Here is a 21,125-nt window from a genome sequence, read left to right on the forward strand (position 1 = left end):
TAAGTCAGTCATTTACTGTTTATAGCTTAGCTTGTGCAAAGCCTGTTATAAATAAAGCATATGGGCAGGGTAAATATTAGGCATCAATATTTTTCAAATAAAATATTCCGTTACTAAGGAGGGGCCCGGCACACCACTGCAAACGTCTTTAAGGCTCGGTTACGCAGCAACTATTCACTGTGCTGCCAGGCCTCTTACCAATTCTCACCGGTTGTGGAGTCATTTTAACCCTAATCGTACAAAAAAGTCATATTTTATCTACAAAATAAGCATGTCGACAATCGCTGGGCTAGTAAGATTGTTTTCCAGAAGGACTACAAAGCTGTTATCCAGCAGAATTGTGTCAAATAACGTCGTAGGCTCTTGTCGCTCTCGGTCTGTTTTTGCAGCCACTATGGCACGTGGTGCCTCGCAGAATCCAAGACTTCTTATCTCCTGTGCTTGTTCCAAAGTTTGTGTCTGTGAAGTACATAAATACACACAAGGTTGGTATCAAAACAGTGTATATGGCATGTTTGCCCTTCTCAGGGGACACAGGGATAAAATCTACTGTTCTGAACACGTACGTAACAAAAATGATGTGAGTTTTTTAATAGCAAGAAAGGACAGCTGTTTCCTTGCCTGTTTTTAGCTCTTCCAATCTTCTGAAGATAAGGTTGGGAGAGCTATAGTACAGTGCTTACTTCCTACAGCTTACACCGAATGGATGGGTTCTGGTCCATCAAAAATTATATCCTCCCCCACGAAAGGTTTTTTTGTTTTGCACCCCCACTCCCCCACCCCCAGGAAATTTCAGTTTAGCTTCATACTTTCCTTATAAAATTTTGAATTTTAAGACCTCCTCCCCCTTTGGAGTGGGTATGGGTTTTTCCTGGAACTGCACAATGGTCCATCAGTACTACCTACAGAAGGACCCCAAGTAGTAATGATTTGGTCACATTGACTGGTTTTCAGAAATTGATCCCATCAGCTTTTGTTTATAAGGTGAGACTCCAATTTTTTGTTCCATCTGAAGAATACCCATTATATCATATTTACATTTTTCAGCTGACAGTGAAATAATGAGCTTTCTGAAAGACGAAATACAACACGAGAAAGACGCTTCCTCTGAAGTGCCACCATCAAAGCTGTTCAAGGTGACACTGAACTTTTCAACACTGCATGGATAGCTTTAGCTCCTCTATGTCAAGATGAATCTTAAGTAGTGTCTCAATTCAAACATGTACTTAGTCTATACTTCTTAGCCTAGAAGGAATTAAGGATTTGAAACTATGTTAGTTCTTTACTTTCAGTGTCCTAGAAGTACAGTATGAAAAATTTCATTCTTGCTCTTGTAATAATATTATGTTTATACAAGTCAATTCATATTCAACAGCCTAAGATGGATGGGACTCATGTTAAACTGGAGCGAGAGTTCAATGGGGAAAAGTGAGTTAGATTTCTACTTCAATATATAACACCCATCATAACATGATATCTAAACAATCAAAACGAAGGAAGGAGGGAAGGAGAGAGGGGTGGTGGAAGGGAAAAAGGAAGTAAGGGAGGAAGAAATGGGGGAACCTTTAGGATTATTGGCAAGTACATTATATAGGCCATTTTACAGTTGTGTGCTTAGTGACCTGATCTTGGATTGGAAGCGAGGCTGGGGTGACCTTGTTTTGATACAAACCTCAGCACTTATCTTTTTAAAGTGAAAACTAGTAAGCATAAGAACAGCATGATCTACATATGAAAAGCAGTGAGGTTTGTATCAAAACAAGATGCCCCTCTAATGGCATTACACGGAATGCTTAATGTAGCCCCAATTATTCCCCATTGTATGTTTCGCAGATATTTAAAAACTATCCTCCCTTGGCAATTGAAATAATTGTCTGAATGGTTTTATTCAGATATATTGCGTGATACTTATCGTTGTGTTACTAGGAATCATACCAGAAATAATTATGCAATAACGTCATGACCCCGCTGAACTGGTGTGGCCTCCTCTAGCTCTAATCCTTCGCGTTGATTATTCGATCTGTTTTTTAAAGCGGAGTTTCTTCGCTGTGAACTCTCCCAATTTCCACCGTTTCAACTGTCGCATACTACCTAGAAGTTATTATTTCGATTTACTGCTTGAAAAAGGTTTGTTTTCTCTCTGAAAACGGCAGATAAGAGTCTTAAATTCATACATGTGGCCGCCATTGAACAAAAACAACTTTTCAAAATGATGGCTTGCTTTGACGTCACACAGGTAGAGATAAGTGGGTCCCCTCCCTCGTGATATACGCGCCGATAATAGATTTTGATTGGGCTGTTTTTGTTCAAGACAATCAGAACAATAAATCCCTTCTGGGAGCAGGTAGAATTTAATCAAGGTTTAATGAATAAATCAAATAATGATTTGCGTCACACAGGAAGGGATGAGTGGGTCCCCTCTCTCGTGATATGTGCCGAATAATAGATTTTGATTGGCTTGCTTTTCTTGAAGACAATCAGAACAATACATCCCCACTAGGGGAGGACATATTTTAATGCATAAATTAATTTGTCGATTTGTGACTACGACGAAGAAAAAAAAAAGATACCCGACCGAAACCTAGACATGTCATGCCCTGCGGGCATTCCATGTAACAAGGTCACCCCCAGCCTCGCTTGTAATTTCAAGGCCAGGTCACTTAGCACACAACTGTAAAATGGGCTGTTAACTGAAATTAGTACTGATTTATTTTAGCTGGAAATCATTATACAGTATCTTCCTACTATCTATTTCACATTTTATGTGGTATCACTGTATTAACACATTGAAAATTAAAATTGCTATGCCAAATATTTATCAACAGTAGTGCATGTTGCTGAAATTTTTATTCCCATACTCATTTTTTTAATGTGTAAATTGGCTCTAACTTTTTTTCACATGTTAATAAAACTCAGAGTGACTCCACACTCATCTCTCAGGTAAATAAATTACTAATGATTTTATAATGTTATCAGAATTGTGTTGTCCTTTGATCTCAATGAAAATATAAACCAAGATGAGGCAGGTGCTGATGATGATGCTGCTGCTGGCAGTGATGATGAGGATGCTTTTGTTGGAAAGGTAATTAAGCCTTTGTATAAATGGTAAACATAACTCTGGTAGTAAAAAGAGAAAGTGATTTTTAAAGGGGCAGTATCATGGGAGATTGATTGGAGATATCGTGATTTTTGGCCAAAATTCTCTAAAGTTAAACTTTGAACACTGTTTAAAATTAATTTCTCAGTCGCTTATTTAAAGAAATATTAATACTGATTCTAAGACAAAAGATTGATCCAAAATATAGTACAACCGGCGATTTTTAGTGCGTTACAACAGCGAAATTTGAATCCTCTCTATCTTGGTCATCTGCCGGCGAAAATATCCTTGGATAGTTTCTTTGCATTCTGATAGTCGTTTAATGGAATTTTGACATTATATCGTGGCTGCTATTAACAGAATAGTGACTTTCCGATTTTTGATGTGTTACTAAAAATAGCATGATACCGTCCCTTTCAATAGCATAATTCCAACAAAATGATAGAATTCATTACTGTCATTTTTTGTGTTCTCAGATTGTGTCATATCCAGTATTCACCGTGGAAATCACAAAGAAAACTGTAAGTGAGAAGATTAAACCATCTGAAAAACAAATTTTGTTTTCTTGGTTTGTGCATGTTTAGGTCTTTTGGGGAGGCCAAAATTGCACTCTAATATCAGGCCTATGGTTTAAACTGTGAACTGTTGCTGTTGATTTTAACTTTGTCTTTAAATTTTGTCTCCTTTTGCTAGGGCCACACATTAAAGTTCTACTGTGAGTTCAACACTGACTTAAGTGAGGATTTAATGTCTGATGGTGAAGGAGAGGGTGAGAGAGTAGCACCAGAAATGATTCATGTTATCAACGTGACTGTAATGGACAGCCCTGCCACGGACAAAGGAAAAACCCTCTATTCTGCAGAGACAGAAAACATGGATAGTGTAAGTATCAACAAGCAAGTAACCAGCTTTTTACCACAATTGTTTCTAATCTTGCAATCTGATTGGCTAATTTTCCGTTGTCGATAAGAGTCTAGACAATGCTGCTTGCATCAATCAGCACGCAGAAATTTTGACAGTTATTGTAAAAATTTTCTAAAGTTGACGTTAATATTGTGGTAAAAAACAAATGGAATGTGGTTTAGCGTTGTCTGCACTCTTATCGAAGATGATATTCGTCATCACAGTGGTCAAAATTTGTTGTGGACTCGCTCGGCTGCACCTCGTGAGTCCACAACATTTTGACCACTGTGATGACGAATATCGTTGTCGATGAGAGTGCAGACAACACTAAACCACATTCGATTTGTTAAACATGTAAAGTAAATGAGAAAAAAAGGAAGTAAATTGTCAGTTTATTCCAAGTCAACAAAATGTTAATATCTTTCACTAGTTACAGTAAATCTGCATCACATGTTCACAACCAGTATTTTTTAAATTTGAATGGAGCTTTGGAATTTACATGTCAGTTTTGAACATCACAAGTAAGATTTCTAAGTTTCCATAGAAATTTCCTTAGTTTATTGATGGTATAAAACTATGAATTTTCCATTACATACATTAGCATTAGTATTTCAAGAAAAATAATTTTTCCCAAGTTTTTTTTTTTTTTTTTTTTTTCAGTTTTAAAAATTTCTTTTTTGGAAAGATTTCCAGAGAAATCTTCCAAATTCCATTCAAATGCCGGACATTATAAAGAGGAATTGGAATGTTCATTTCATTCTCGGAAATACTGGTCATGCGTGATGTAGACTAACTGTAACTTTTGTACTGTTATCAAAGTACAGGCCCCGAGAGGTGAGATTAAAAAACCCTCATCACCAGGGGCAAATGAGAAGTAGCTGTATTCACAGGCTATCAAAGTACAGGCAGTAGAATATTTGGGTTATTACTGTCACATTTTATTTTGTATGAAAACTTGTAACATCCATATTTTCATTACTTCAACAGAATCTGTATGTAATGCTGTTGAACATGTTGGCTGAAAGAGGGGTTGACAATGAATTTTGCCAGTGGCTTCTGGACTACAGTACGACCCTTGAACAACAACACTACATCAAGTTTTTGGAAGATTTGCAAAACTTTGTCAAGCTTCAATAACTCTCCACAACCATTAAACAGCTCTCAAGGACATCTCCAGCAGATCCTTCTGTACAATTTGCAAGATGTTTGGAGGTTTTGAATAATCTCAAAACTGAACGAAACATTCATTTATGAAAGATTGATACATTTGTTGATTACCCGTATTGTAAAGCTTCAAGTACAGAGTATTTGACTTACAAGTAAGACATCAAGAACTAATGCCATTGCAGAACTAAAATGATGCTTTTATTTTTAGCCGTTTGATAGTTGCATTTCAAGTTGTTTACAACAGTTCTTTTCCTGTGCAATGAGATTTGAGTGACTTAGGGTATTGTTATGCTGTCATGGTAAGCTGGATACTCAACTGTACACAAAGACTGCAATTTTGAGAAATACTCAGTAGAAATCATTTCTTCTCTGGCTCCTGCTGTACAATCCACATAACTATCAAAAGTTGATAGTTTATTATGTGGATTGTACAACAGGTTGCTGTAAAAGTTGCAGTTTACAAACAGGGAGTTCAAATTAATAGTCCTGCCCTGCTTTAGTGACTGTAAGTGCCATAAACATTACATTGAAAGTGACTTATTTTCTGACCTGCTGAAGACCTGTCATTCTTAAAGACCAACGATACATTGTGCAACATTGCACCCAACCTTCCCCTGTTTCCATTTGTCATACTTGCACTACTCCATTATTAAAAATGGCATCCTTGCAATGATGCAGCATTTTTGCATGGTCTGTTAACCCTTTAACCCCTGATAACAAAGAACAAATTCACCTATCTTTTCCCCATGCTTTTCTTATGAAAGTACTGGGGAGAAGTTATTAAAATATCAAGAAACTCCGCCTTGGGTGATCATATCCTTAATTCTCATGACCTCAGGGTTTGAATAAGCATTGATATTACAAGGAGAAATTTGATGCTGATCACTGTTAAGGGTTAAGGCATTTATCCTTTTTCGTGCCCATTTGCTCCTCTTTCTGTCTTTCAATGCAGACCAAGCTTCTCTGAGTTTGTTTTTATTTGCAAACTTTATTTACACTGAAACAAATGCTCTGAATGTTTTAACATCAGCAGCAAAAAAATCACTGAATAACCTGTTCACTTCCTGGTCTATTATAAAGTAGTAAAGAAGTAAATCTCTTTAGCAGATTTCTTTGTGGGTTGTTTGATTGGTGAATTTTTAGGTACTCGATGCATGCATTGAAACCTGGTAAAGTCTAAATTTCAAAGGATGTTTCTGCAGCAAGCAGCCATAACGATAGTGAAACTTTTAGACCTCTACTGAAGCCACAAGACCAAAAGCTAAAAACAGGTTAACGTTTAGTGCACAAAAACAGCTGCGCATGCAAAACGTTGGCAAGTTCAGAGCAGTTTTAAGATTTTTTGGCCAAAAACTTGAAACACACCCCTTTGCTCAGAGCCCTTCAGTTGCATAATTTTTCAAATCGTCACCTCTGTTTTGGATTTCTTTGCACTATTTGGCAGTCCTGGGAATTTTCCTAATCAAATAATATTATTGTTTTCTTAAACAGTTCTCTTGTTTTTCTAATTTAGTTAATCAAACATGCAAGTAATTGCTCTCTGCAGGTACATGTAGAATGTCGTGGTCTGTAACAAAAACTAGTGGTTCAAAACCACATCACAGGCTTGTGTGAATTTTTTTTAATCGTCTTTGGTAATGTACTTGTCATCGACCAGTTGATTTGTTTTCCACTATAGCTGAAATGCTCTGGGAAATGTAGAAAGGTACTACATATCCTCCATCTTGTATCTTAGAATGTTCTTTGTGCTGGGATTACCAGAATACTGTTAAACTTAAATTTCATCAGTATTGTTCTTTATGACGTTGAGCTAATAAAGCTAAAGATTCTTCGATGCGCTTGATATGTCACAGTTCAGACATTGCTCTTAACCCTGTGATACCGTAATTCACTCCCCTCCGATAACAAAGTGTGGCTCTTCATCATCATCATTATCATCATCATCATTATCACCACTACTGGCCTGCCTTTCTTCATCTTCACCTTAAGTTAAACAAAATACAACAGATATCAGCAAATTTCTCCTATAATCAAATATTATTCTTGAATCTCAGAGGCTAACAGAATAAAATTATAATCAACCCCATCTTTCAGAAGGTTTCAACAATCTTCTCTCTGAGATCTCCTGTTAAGATTTTTCACTGGACGAAAAAACTTTGCTCCATATTGTACTCTCTATACCCAGATGCAAAAATGGCTATCTGCAAACAGATATGGAGACCTTGCAGAATGCTGGGAGTACCCTGTAAAGTTGGGGGAGGGGTGTAGTATTAACACCAATACCCTAAACTGCTTCATGGCATGAAAACGAGATATCGTGGTCCAGTGCAACTTTTCTTGAGCAACAGTGTCATATTTTTTTAGCAAAACGTTGGAAAATCTAAAGGACATGTTCGCCAAAATGGCTATTGAAGGACTCGGGACCATTCATATATATTTTCGGCTAGATATGGACAAGATCAAAATGACTATCAGGCATGAAAAACTTGGCCCAACATTTTCAAGTTCTTACCACAAAATTGGTAATGACTTATTGTGGCTCATTCTTTCTTTGGAAATTCCCTATTACAGTGCAATGAACTCAACCGGGGCCACCGAGAAAAACCGACACTTTGGAATTTAAAAAAATTTTCTCGTTTTTGATTGGTTTACAAACTACCAAAGCGCCTGGTTGAGTTCATTGCACTGTAAAAATAAAGTAAGCAAAAAGTTATTTAGGAGTGGTACCTATCACACTGCCACTTTAAGGCAGTAATCTATAATATAACATAACTGCTTTGAAATTAAGATGACATAACTCACCCTCTTCCTCCTTCCTGTCATCTTTCTTCCGCTTAGCACCCAACTTTTTCTGTTTCTTTCTTTGCCTGAGAAAAATAAAATATTGGTTTCATCACTAGCACATACAAAGTACTGATGTGGAGTTACTAAAAACTTGTTTTCTCAGATTGTTTCAAAATTCCCATTTCCCCTCTGCCTATTTTAAGTGGCACAACTGATCAAGCTGTGGAGAAACTCCTGTTGTTTTCTGATGATGGTGATGATGGTTGTTACTAACACACACATCAGTTTACATAAATAAACTTAGGAAGAGAGGAGTAACCTTTTAGCTCGCTTCTTTGCTGTCTTTTCTTCCGCTTGAGTTCTATTTTCTTCAAGCTTCTTGTGATAATTTTCATCAAGTTCATTCTGAGTAAAAGAGAAAGGTATCACTGACTTTGAATTACAACTAATTGTCTGCAAAAAATATTTTTGAATCACACCAATACAGTGGGAGGAGAGGTAAGAGTCTTGCAATTAGACAAATACATGACACTGGACTGCACCCAGTCAAAAATAAATTATTGCATTTTATGTGGGCCAAACGTTTCTCCACTCTATCCACATACCAGCTCTGCTGCCTTTTCAATATATGCCACTCTGTTGTACTCTCTCCTTCTGGTTGCCCGATAAACATGGAACTCACCACTGCCAGCTCCAGCGCTAGATCCTGACAAAAGTAGAATCTGCTTCAGATTACATAATAGCATCATCCCTAATTATGACTTTTCTTGGCTTAAATTCCACTTTTACTTAATAATCACAAGTACCTGTTGCAAAATAACGTTTCAACTATGCATATAATGTGTAAACATTTCCTTGGGAATGGCAACTCTCCTCCCTTTGGGTGACGTGGAGGGGGGAGGGGGTAATCTGGTCACTTTGTCATAACGCCATTTTGCTGCAAAGTTGTTTCATTACAAAGTTAAGAATAAAAATGTGACAATTTTTGGTTCTCAAAGTGAGCCCTGGTGAAAAATTACCTTAGTTGTTTCAAAGTTTGCATGAGGAGTAAATTGAGCCAAATCGTTAGAGAAATTATGAGTCAAATGTGAAATGTGACGAATCTACTAAACTGCAGTGTAGCGAAAAGACCGATAAAAGACCGATAACTCCCCACCTCTGGGGGGAGGGAGGGCTAATCATGACCCACATAATAATATTCCAGGGGCCTTGGAATTCTAATTCTATACCTGCCAACTCTCACGCATTATGCGTGAGTCTCACGCCTGTGGACTAACGACATCGATCTCACGCATCAAGGACAATTTCTCACGCCTGACTCACAAATCCGGACGAATTGTTCTAAAAAATTTCATTTTATCTCAGATTTGTTATGTATTATTTCTTTGCTCCTTATAACAATCACAAAAGCTTTCAAATGTCCACAATCCGTTCAAATCGTAAGTGTTCAAAGGTCGTCGGAATATCGTCGGACATTTTCGGCAACGTTCGGAAGTCTTCGGAAAATCGTCGGAAATCTTCGGAAGTGGCTCGGACGTTTTCGGAAATCCCGGGTCATGACGAGACAATAATCTCACGCGTTTGACTCAGAAAAAGTTGGCAGGTATATAATTCATTAGCCTGAATAAAAACTTACCCATTACAAAACGAATAAATTCTGGGGCTTCGGATGGTTTCCATTGCTTTGGACCATCAGGAATTGATACTGTTTTATCCTGCCAAAATAGTAAGCAAAACATTCATGCAGTTCAACTGCTGTATAAAGAGTTTCCCTGCCGGTATCGAGTTAATTAACCAAAAGGATTTACAAAATCACGGCTTACGGGATCTTTCATAAGCTTATCTAGTTTCCTTTTCTGTATTTCCGTCGCAGTTCGAGGAATGACAGGTTTTTCAGATGTTTTATCCTTCGCACTTTCCTCACTCTTGTCCGCCATCTTTGTTTTTATCAGTAGTTCCCAGCCTCTCGCGTAAAAGTCGAAAACTACTCTGTGTAAGGGCAAGCAGGCGTGACAGTGCAAGAAGCAAGCATGGATGGTCGATTGACGACGGTGTTTGCGGCCGCTGCTGCAATTGGCGCTAGCTTTTATGTATTTTTGGCCCCTGGGGGAAATAAGAAGAAAGGAGTTAAGAGAGGTAAGAAGTCTCGCATCATATGATGCCTCTATAATGTGAAAATATTTTATGAAACGTTTGCAATTTAGTAAACAAGGAGGAGATTTGCATTCATGCGCATGTAAGCGTCAGTTAATGACTCTAAAAACAGAGAAAGTTATTTATGTTTGAAAGGAGAAAATAAGGAAAATAAAGTGAATTAATAGTTTGAGAGGGCGTCTTCTCGCACACTGTGTTTTTGTGGAACATATAAATAATTTGCCTCTTGTGAGGGAGCTCATGATCAATGGTGCCTGGACGTCATGTTAACCCGGTGTTAATCATACTCCTTCCGGGCTACCTTTAGTGTTTGTCCTCTCCTTTGGCAGGTTGTATCAACTTCTCCTGTGCTATCAATGAACAAAATATTACACATTTTCTCCTTTTCTTCCATTTTAGCCATTTTACAATGTTGTCTTTGTGCACCTATCAATGTTAAGTAAGCCCCAGGGTTGGGGGCCGACGACCCTGGGGAAATCGTTATCGAGGGCTGTTATTTGGGTAGGGATTTTGACAATATTCTATATCCCAGGGTGGGAAATTTGACATGGCCGCCATCTTGAAAGACCAAGAAAATCTGGAATGAGTTACCCGCCATCTTGAAAATACCCAGAAGTCACTAGAACCAACTATTTCAATTTTTGTTTAATCTCTTTGAATAGCGTAAGCAAAAAAAAATACATGGAATCTGAGGGTTTGGGGGGGGGGGGGGCAATTATTGTTTTCTGTGATGACTCTGTGAGGTCTCGTCCTCTCCCTTCCCCCCCCCCCTCCAGGGATGGCTGAGTAAAGGTGTATTCTAATTCTAATTATATAATCTGTAAAGGGCATAGCCCATGACAGCAGCTGTGACACAGGTATTAATTTGGAATGGTACACAGAGAAATGTTACTGTTACTCTTCTTGTTACCAGATCACCCTCCTGGTTTGATGAATCTTGGCAACACCTGTTTCATGAACTCCATTCTGCAGGTTTGAAAATATATCTTTTCCTTTTGACATTCCTTCAATTCTATGTTTCAGTAATGATTTCTCTCTTGTAAACATTGTGGTTAGGCCAAATAAGGTAAAAGTTATGAACTGCTTTACCAGCACATCACTTGAATTCACCCAAGCTGCACAAAATACTCTGATGTATATTTACGTGTTAGCAGTGTCTAGGTGCCTAACTTTCAGCGAAAGTGTCTAGGGAAATGCTTACATTTTAATCCTAAAGTTTTTGTACGATGTCTCTTATGTCCACTTTTTAGTGTCTTGGTGAGAAGCTTGTTTTACTGAAGAGGTGATCCCAACCAGATTTGGGGCACTTGACTTGTTTTTGGAGAAATGTTTTATCAAAATCCTTCCCTGACTCCTCAAACCTGGGTCATATGAAGTAAAATACCCTTCATCTGGTGTTATTTCACTTTCATATATATAAACTGGAGTCATACTTGTCACAAATTCAACGGGCAAATGCCTGACGGTTGGGACGAAAATTAGAAAAATGCCCACATCTGCCCCCAGCCCACCCTCTGCTTGGGGTTAATGTTCACAGGTGACTAAAGTAATGTTTTTAATATTTTAAAACTTTCTGTCAGAATATGAACAAAGTATTTTTACCTTAAAGTGTATATGACACAAAATCTTTTATTAGCTTATTAGGAAGAGCTTTCAAAATGATGAAGAATGGCATTTATTTTACTGCGATAGCATTCTTGGTTGCCGAGTTATTCAAGATTTAGGTTTATGCAAATTAGACAACTTGTGACGTCACAAGACTGACACAAAATGAAGGGAAATCACAAAATTTGGAATATCTACGCAAATACTACATCTTCAGGGTTGAAATTTTGCAGGGTTGATGTGCTGACAGACCTACACATTGTGATAGTGGCTATGATGTCACCATAGCAACGTACTCGTTACCAGACCTCTACCTTCCCAAAATGACAAATGCCTTATTTATTGCTCCACAGTCAAACAGAATTTCTTATACTTGTGCTGCGTAATGTCCATATTCCCTCACACCCACTGAATAAACATCAAGAGCAAAAAGCGCTTCTTGGGAAGGGAAACTCTGATTTTATCCTTTGGATGGTGAGGGCCTGGAGCCCATTGTGTTGCCATGGAAATGTCATAGTGGATCATACCATGAAACTTTGTGATTAGTATAACAACTCTACAAAGTTTCAGTTCTATACAGAAAAAGGCTTAAGGGATATTCCATTTTTTGTGATTTCCCTTCATTTTGTGTCAGTCTTGTGACGTCACAAGTTGTCTAATTTGCATAAGCCTAAATCTTGAATAACTCGGCAACCAAGAATGCTATCGCAATAAAATAAATGCCATTCTTCATCATTTTGAAAGCTCTTCCTAATAAGCTAATAAAAGATTTTGTGTCATATACACTTTAATTTTCTTCCTATTTTTCAAACATTGTAACCTTTACACTTTAGGGAATTGCATTCTTGCCATCCTTTGTAGCATGGCTACAACGTTTTACTGATGAGGGAGGTGACGAATCTTTAACAACCTTAGCAATGGAATTGAAAAAACTACTAAAAGGTCTGTATATATTTTTGTGGCAAATAAATTTTTAACCCATCTGATAATAGACCATTCCCGAGTTGCTTTAAACCCCATTATGAAAGCGAGGCTAAGTACAAAGTTTGTGTTATGAAAATGAGTTTTCATTCATATGCAAACAAAACTAATTTTCATATGAAAAGTTTTGCACTTAGCCTTGCCTTCATAGTGAGGTTCACAGCCACTCGGAAATGGCCTATTGGATTAGTGCAGTTATTGAAGCAAACTTTTGACCTGAAATTTACTGATTTGAAACCTGGTCATTGCTTCTTTACCATGGGTTATTGTTAGTCCAACAATAAACTTTTGTCAAGAAACACTACTTAAGATACATCTTAACTTTGTAAATCTGGCCCTGATTTATAAATGGGTACAAGGGTGACTTTGCATTATGCTGGTATCCCATGCTGGAAAGTACGGGTAAGGCTTCTAACCAATACCCTTATTTGTTTCATGCAATGGGAACTTGACAGACCTAAACATCAGACTGGTCTGATCAGCCACTTGGTGCATGCAGAGTAACCAGCTCTGTTGCCCCACCTACCACACCCCGTCCCCTCCCTAGTCCATGCAAGGCTCACCTTTATATGTCATGACAAGTACTTTTTTTCAGGGAGATTCATGTCATACTATATGCGTAACTCTATCTACCACACAAAAATCAAATAGTTCGCTAACCAGGGGTTGACATTAAGGGCCAGGTACCGGGCATATTGACCATCTCTGAACATGACTTCACCCGGCTGCTTTTATCATCCCAACCAACTTTTTCCCCAAAAGAACATATCCAAGTTAAACTATCTTCCCTTGATGTACTAATCTCTTGCCTACCAGTTCAAAAATGTAATGTAACCCCTGGCTAACTGAAAAGATTGACCTTTAGAAACTGAATTATATAATAATATAATAAGTTGTAATTGTGTTGCAGCCTTAAATAGTGGTTGCATGGAAGGAGAAGATGTCATCTGTCCTGATTCTGTACTAGAAGCCCTCAATACTCATGGTTGGGTCATACCAATAGAACAACAGGTTTGACAAATGAAATAACTAATTGAAGAGCTCAGTTCATAACTGACCTATGTCGCATTTCAGTTTGCCTTTTGTTGTTTTAGCTCAGATTCACCAGAGTTTTTGTATGTGGCCTTGAATTCCTTCGGGAAATGTTGCACCAATGTAATGAAATGACCATATCAAAGAACTTACAATTTATCTTTTCACAGGATGCTCATGAATTCTTTCATGTTTTGTCCTCTACTCTGGATGACGAAATGGTGAGAACAACTTACAATTCCTTACATTTCCTTGTTCATTTTAACATTATTTTGTTTCATAAAATAAAGAGATTTTTTTCCTGGTTTCCATAAAGCTTGCTTTAATTTTTTCAAAACCCAGAAGATATTTTCTTTTTTTTAAATGGTGTTTAATTAAACTTACTTTAATGGCATAATGTTTGCCGCTTATAATAAGGTAATGGTATTTTGATGATAACAAAAACATTGATCATACAGTGTATTAACAGCATTTTCTGTTTCTAACAGGGAGAACTTCCAAGTGTGATGAACCTAAGTGATATTGCCATAGTGGAGGTACCTTTAGCTCAGTTACTATGAATACTATGTAGGCAAAACATACAGTTTGAGTAACATTGTATGACAAAACAAGGAAAAACTGCCCCGTCCTATTCATATCCAGCTGTATGGGTTTTTAGTTTTAGTTTTTTTAGTTTTTTTGTTCATTCATTCATTCATTCAGTCAGTCAGTCAGTCAGTCAGTCAGTCAGTCAGTCAGTCAGTCAGTCAGTCAGTCAGTCAGTCAGTCAGTCATTCATTCATTCATTTTTCCCAGTTTTAAATATTTATTATCAATTTTTATTTCAACTTTGTAATTCACCCCATAGAGGTGAAAAAAATAAAAAGTCACTTCTGTTTCGCTTTGGCATAATTTGCCTTTTAGATTGTTTTCTTGATTTCTCTTGATGACACCTTTTAAGAGCTAGTGTTAATAATTTGTTTTCTACCAGCTCACTCTCTAAATTTCTATTTTGTAGAAAAATGATATCAGTGAAGACAACTCTATGGTCCACAGAAATAAAGGTACACAATCTGTTAAAACGGCTTGGGAAAAATTTGATGTTCATTGCCATATAGCTTAAAATGCTAGTTTGAAGCATTTGTTGCATTTTATCATTTTGTTAGCTTAAACTTGTTCTAAAATTATGATTTCTCTCTGAAGTTCCTCTCACAAGAGACTGTAGCAAGCCTCATCTGCCTTTCCATGGCTTGTTAGCAAGTCAGTTGGTGTGTAAACAGTGTGGAACAAAGGTGAGGAATATCTTCATAAATCAAAGCTTGATCAAAAGAGTATAAGAGTCAGTAAGGTATGTGACGCACATGGTCACACTATGAGGACAATGTCCACACAAGAGCTTGGAATGTAGTTCATTCAACTAAATTTGAGTGGATCTGTGCTATGGGCTTTGAAGTGTTAACCAAATGGGGTTCAGATAAAAAGATGTACAACCGTACATATACAGGATTCATGTCATAAGTACGTAAATTATGATCATCCGGGTGAGTGTAGTCCTGAGAGTCCTTGAGTTCCAAAATCAATGAATATTTTACCTTGAATGAGGCTTGTAGGGCTAATTTGAATGTAGACAAAAGAATATTAAAATGTCAGCCATTTTTGCACAACGTCTATAAAGAGAATTAAAATCAAGCAATATTTAAATATTTTCGAAATGTTTCCTTTTTTTTGCTGTGTAGTGCCCAGTGAAATTTGACAGCTATGACAGCCTATCACTCAGTTTGCCATCAACTTTTCAGGTATTTTTTGCTTTAACTCTTTAAGCCAGTTTGTATGTATTTCTTTTTGTATGACACGACAACAGTGATATGTTTCCTAGCACTTGGTTGCCATGGTGGCACAAGCTATCTTTGTCCTCTGACAGTTTCATTGTATTATTTGTTACAGTGCAACAAACTCAACCGGGGCCACCGATAAAACTGACACTTTGAAATTTAAAGAAATGTTCTCGTTTTTGATTGGTTTCCAAACTACCAAAGCCAGACTCCTTTGTTGTAAACGTGACCTGTGATTGGCTGATCAATGTTGGGTGGCCCCGGTTGAGTTCGTTGCACTGTAAAATTAATATTACTCACATTGCCCTTTATCCTCAGTTATGTTATTCAATAACTCTTGCGTAATGTGACTTACGCAACTTTGAAAATGGTGACATGAAGTCATTGAAACATTGCCATTATTATCGCTTGTTAATCGAAAACCTACGTTATTAGAACTTTTAAAAAGAAGTTGAAGAAATAACTTCTTACTTAATTTCTACCTTCCCCCCATTCTCCCTTTTATTATAATAATTACTTTTTTATGTTCCTTTTTTCTTTCCCTTTTGTTATTGTAAATTATCACTTACTGTTATTTTACCTAACTTGCCACTGTCATTCTATTAATCTTTGTTATTCAGCATTAGTTGAGACTGATGGTTTCTTTGAACTTCCTCGCCATTTTCCTTTGTAAGTTTACAATTCTGTAAATTACATTTGATACCAAACAATAAAAAAAAATATTATATCCCCAGATTGGCTTGACCCTGGAGGACCTTCTGCGTGCATTTGTTTGTTCAGAGTCTGTGGATTCTGTGGAATGTAATGGCTGTCCAAAGCAAGACACTGTTCACTCAGCCAGTACTGTGAAAACAACCTTCATCAAGCGACTCACACTCGGAAAAGTGAGACAGTGGCTTTTGAAATTTTGAGCACAACTTATTCTCTGAATTTTTGAAATGCTCAACTGCCATTGTTGGTAACTGACACAGTCCACTGAACCCTATTTTTCTTTCTTTTTTTCCAGCTTCCACAGTGCCTTTGTATCCACATTCAAAGAACTTACTGGCATTCTAATGGCATTCCTTACAAGAACAACTTGTTCATTAAATTTCCAGAGTTCCTAAACATGGAACCATTTTTATATGAGCCTTTAGATCAAAGCTCTGATAAGAATGGAACTACAAGTAAGTTGCCTAGAGCAACAAACGGAGACCTTCAAGGAACCAGAGATGTAGACTTGAATGGATATCTTGATGACTTGGTCGCTTCTCTTTCCACCGCCAACAAAAGGAGGTAAGGCTGTTATAACACTTGTCTTCTTTGTACATGTAGGTGCTGTTTGAGTCATCATGCAATGCTAGAAAAGTGCAGTAGAACCCCGCTTACTCAGTTAACTTTAAGTCCCCACAAACTCAAATTAATTTCCCTTTTTCTTAGCTCAAAATTCACCCTGATAACTCTGAAAATAATTCCAAACATTTTATCTCATCATGCTGGGGTCACTGAACTTGTTTTTAGCTATAATCACTTAAAGCTAAAATTAGGGCTGTTTTTAACAGGTTATGTCATTGCTATGGTAACCTAAGTCGAAAAATTAACCATAACTTGTTTACAAATGATTACGCGTTTGCTTGAGGCCATTATTGTGGTATCAACTGACAAAGAGTGGAATGAATGATCCATCAAATTATAAGTGCAGGGAATTTCTGGAAACCGTTGTGAGCCACCTTAACTTGACAGATATCTCTTATTATTATTCATAGCACTAGCAGGGCAGTCTACAAACTGATGGCTGTTATTGTTCATATGGGAACTGTTGACGATGGACATTACGTCACTTATCGCAGATTTGATACTGAGCATGCGTCACAATGGCTTTACACATCGGATGAACTTGTGGAAGTTGCGACACGTGACCAAGTCTTATCGAGTTGCGCTTACATGCTTTTCTATGAGAGAACTGGTAGATAGCGTGACGTCTGAGTGACGCGTGACATCTGGGAACGCGTGACAGGTCTTGCCAACTGATCCAAGGTGACTTGGTGGCTTGGTCTCAGGGGACCTTTGGAACGCCCAATCAGAGAAGAGCAATGTCAAAGAAAGAATTATTGTCAAACGTCATACCTTTTCGCGGGAAAAGCAGTGCTTAAGAAAAACTACAACTGAGCGCGCAAGGCATCGTGGGATTTTGTCCGTTGACCGTTTGAATGACTCGATTTCCCAACGGATTTCGTCTTTTAAAACAACTTTATTGGGTTAAACTACAAAACAAGTCAGAATACAAGGTTAAATGAAAACAAAATCGAGATAAAATAAAAAGAAAGAAAGCGCATACATAAAAGTAGTTACCTAAGGAAGCGGGGCACGAACAAAACGCTGGCACCCATACGGGGCTATCATAACACTTTTTTCACAAGAAAAGACATATAAAAAAATAATGAGTAACTTATTTAATTACTTTCTAAAAAAAAGGTTGTGCCAGTCGGGCGATGGCCGGAACCGCGTCGTTTAATGGAAAATGTCTTACCGTAATTCCCTTTCAACAGCTAAAATTTAGACACATTGCCCCAACTTTTACGAAACCGACAAATCTACTGAACTAACAGGAAATCTAGACCATAGTCCAAATCCTGAACGGCTATGATTTCCAAGCCAAAGAAATCCACAAACGGTATTGCTAATACCACAGAGCAAGACTGGTAAACTAATAATACCAGCAGCATTTGCCAAACCACCTTTAACTAAATGCGACATAACTCTCTCTCTCTCTCTCTATACAGTTTGTGTCACGGAGCACTCTCTATAGTTGCGTGCAAGTCTCAAGTTTTAACAGCTTCTCAGCGAGGCAATGACATCGCCTAGCGATTCAGCAAAATTCACCTGCTTGTGGCGCTTAAACAAATGAGAAGCAGAAGCAGTATCTGCTAAAATTTGTAGAATTAGCTGCAAATCATTACTCAGCAAGCGGATGTTAGTGTCATTCGCAGAAACAGGAAAATTAACAACTGATCAACACACTGGTTATCGCATGACATAGTTACACAGTTACCGTATCTTTTTGTTTAACACGAAAGACAGCGTTTCAGTTCAAAGTTTCTGATTCTAGCAGTATTCTGAATGTCCAAAAAAGCTTAGAGTGAAAAACAGTAAAATCGTAGCAATAAAAGAAAAACATGAAATTAATCGTAGAAGAAGTTCTGCAAAGCTTGTTCTGTGGGACTTTTTTTATACGAATCACCTGCCCAACATGAAACAACCATTGTATTTCCTTAAAAGCCATCCTTACAACTGCTTCACGATTAACTGCTTAATCGCTACAAATTCAAAACGTATTTCCTTTCGCAAAGAACCCTCTAAAGTGCAGGTGCGGGAGGGCAATAGTCAATAAATAGTCCCCAGTGGCTCATGATTGACAGACGGAGTAGACATCAGAAAAAGTAAAGCGTTTTAAAAGTAAAAGAACAGACTAAACTGGCGACAGATGACTATTTAATCAAGGGACGTCTGTTAAGTATTGATTACTAGTAGTATTTAAAGTTATTAGAGCGGTTTCTAATGGAGTGTTGTTAAACCAAAGCCAAAGTAATTACTCTGGCCAATCGCATCAGTGTATTTTACAGACGACGTGGGAACCAACGTAAATTTAATTGGCCTTGCGTCCGTACTAAATTAACAACCCACAACGTGAAATCGTCGATACATTTCCGTTAAAAAGTCACGTCCGCACGCATATTCAAACGACGCTTCAGTGTAACTCCCCCATGAAAACCTCCAGCATTTTAATGATGTGTTAGAAATCCTTCCCACTTTTTATTCCTTATCAGGAGTACCTGATGGGGCCGCGCGACTAAAAACCCGCTCTGCAGGCTGGAATAGAGTTGGCTGGGAACTGAATACATTACACGGTTAACTGGCTGAAACATTTCTAAATATCTAGTTTGTTGAGATTTTTTATTAAAAAAAAAACAGCCGACAGCGGTACCTCTGGACACTGTGCCGGAGCGTTGTACCATGACGATGCACCACGAGATTTCGGCCCGCCGTTCGCTTATGCCGGCTGGAGATGGTTCCGCGATGCTTTCCGATACCTTGTCCCCGACAAGACAGTGAGGGAGAGATAAGTCGGCCCCTAGACCATATGAGACAGATCCCTTTCGTAGGCACCTCAGTTCCACCTTACTGATTTAAACCGAGACTAAGCCACGTATATATATGACAATGTAGTCGTTTTGTCTTCCATGTGGTACGTTTTGAGGTTTGAGCATGCCCACGGGCTAAAACGATATAATGACAGAAGGATAACTCGTGGTCAAACGACCTGTAGTCTTGGAGGTATTGCTAGCGTTGGACTCGTTTTACCTTATTTCATTCTCACAATTTTTATTGCCGTTTTCCCGAAAACGATTGCTCCTTCGATGGATTGTTGACATCGTTAAGGAAATCAGGTCATCAATCGAAGAGCTCTGTGAACGCCGTTGCTTTTTCTCTGTTTTTGGTTATCAAGTCAACACTTGTTACTGTGCCTTGTAATGAAAATGTGCCACGTTTGTTACTACACTAAGTCAGATGCTACCTTTCACCCCTTGATATCTGGTGACATCAATCCTAACCATGGACCGATTTCTGCTTTGACTGCTGGTAAGATCAATTGCCTCGTGAAGAATGCCAGAAGCTTTTTAAAACGTTATCACAAAGACAGCACAACAAACTGGCAATCCGTGTGTAACCTCCTTCGCTTCCAGGACCTGGTGTATGCCGAAAACTCTGACGTTTTATGCGTCAATGAGACATGGTTGAACCAAAATATCAGCAACTCTGAAATATTGCATTCTGGCTTTACAATATTTGGGAGAGATCGGTCTGATCGAGGTGGTGGTGGAGTTTTTGTCGCAATCAAAACAGCCTCCTTCAAAGCTGTCAAAGAATTTAAACCTGAGTCGGAAGCCGAGCTGCAACAACTTGAGATCATTTTTGCCGAAATTACTACGCTTACTGGTCAAAGAATTTTGTTCTGTTTTTGCTATGGGCCACCCATGTATTCGATAATTTTCTACGTGAAGTTTGTGACCAATTCGACAAAATGGTAATTTCGGGTGACTTTAATTTTCCAGACATCCTCTGGGACTCCATTGACAGCGCATCGGGTGTTAACGAACTAGGCTTTATTGAAAATCTTCACGATCATCTCTTGACATGCACAACTCAATAAAAAACCCACTCATGGCAACAACATACTTGACCTTGTAATCACGAGCGTGCCGAACCGTGTAAATGTAATCGACATATTGTCCCCTTATTGGCACAGTTGTAAGCTACTTGTGAACAACTGTTTTACTGACACGTTTTAAGTACTGGGTTTTGTAAGTTTAAGCGCCCGAAGAGTCGCTTATCCATATTGTCCAATCAGAGAGCAGGACGAACACTTACCGAAGTTTTGTCTAAATTTCAACATGGCAGTGGGGGAAAAGAACTCGACCACGAGATCATTGCGTGTGATCTTATAGTGTGTGTGTGTAAGTAAGCAAGTCCCGGCCTGGTGAAAATCGTGGACTCAGTACGTATCTCCTTTACTTGTTCCCTCGACTTACGACAGGAAATGAAGAAGGCTA

At 38.1% G+C, this 21,125-nt stretch overlaps 3 protein-coding genes across 3 annotated transcripts; 2 read left to right on the forward strand and 1 right to left on the reverse strand.

The window, feature by feature from the left end:
* The first annotated feature begins 173 nt into the window (after positions 1–173).
* LOC146452670 (complement component 1 Q subcomponent-binding protein, mitochondrial-like) lies at positions 174–7,001 on the forward strand. Its single transcript, XM_085097335.1, has 7 exons — positions 174–485; positions 1,048–1,136; positions 1,376–1,428; positions 2,977–3,082; positions 3,574–3,618; positions 3,791–3,979; positions 4,988–7,001. Exons 1-7 carry the CDS (start codon positions 272–274, stop codon positions 5,135–5,137), a joined length of 846 nt encoding a protein of 281 aa, XP_084953461.1. The 5' UTR covers positions 174–271; the 3' UTR covers positions 5,138–7,001.
* LOC146452671 (PRKR-interacting protein 1 homolog) lies at positions 6,127–9,928 on the reverse strand. Its single transcript, XM_085097336.1, has 6 exons — positions 9,775–9,928; positions 9,588–9,666; positions 8,557–8,657; positions 8,271–8,356; positions 7,970–8,034; positions 6,127–7,150 (listed from the first exon to the last, which is right to left on the reverse strand). Exons 1-6 carry the CDS (start codon positions 9,886–9,888, stop codon positions 7,056–7,058), a joined length of 540 nt encoding a protein of 179 aa, XP_084953462.1. The 5' UTR covers positions 9,889–9,928; the 3' UTR covers positions 6,127–7,055.
* Positions 9,929–9,962: 34 nt separating this feature from the next.
* Positions 9,963–19,102, forward strand: LOC146452672 (ubiquitin carboxyl-terminal hydrolase 30-like). Its single transcript, XM_085097334.1, has 12 exons — positions 9,963–10,087; positions 11,019–11,077; positions 12,544–12,652; positions 13,602–13,702; positions 13,894–13,944; positions 14,212–14,259; positions 14,721–14,766; positions 14,906–14,994; positions 15,439–15,498; positions 16,269–16,418; positions 16,541–16,809; positions 17,280–19,102. Exons 1-12 carry the CDS (start codon positions 9,982–9,984, stop codon positions 17,485–17,487), a joined length of 1,296 nt encoding a protein of 431 aa, XP_084953460.1. The 5' UTR covers positions 9,963–9,981; the 3' UTR covers positions 17,488–19,102.
* The last annotated feature ends 2,023 nt before the right edge of the window (positions 19,103–21,125 follow it).

Source organism: Pavona decussata, unplaced genomic scaffold, assembly GCF_977016875.1.
Source record: "Pavona decussata unplaced genomic scaffold, jaPavDecu1.1 SCAFFOLD_366, whole genome shotgun sequence".
Lineage (NCBI taxonomy): Eukaryota > Metazoa > Cnidaria > Anthozoa > Scleractinia > Agariciidae > Pavona > Pavona decussata.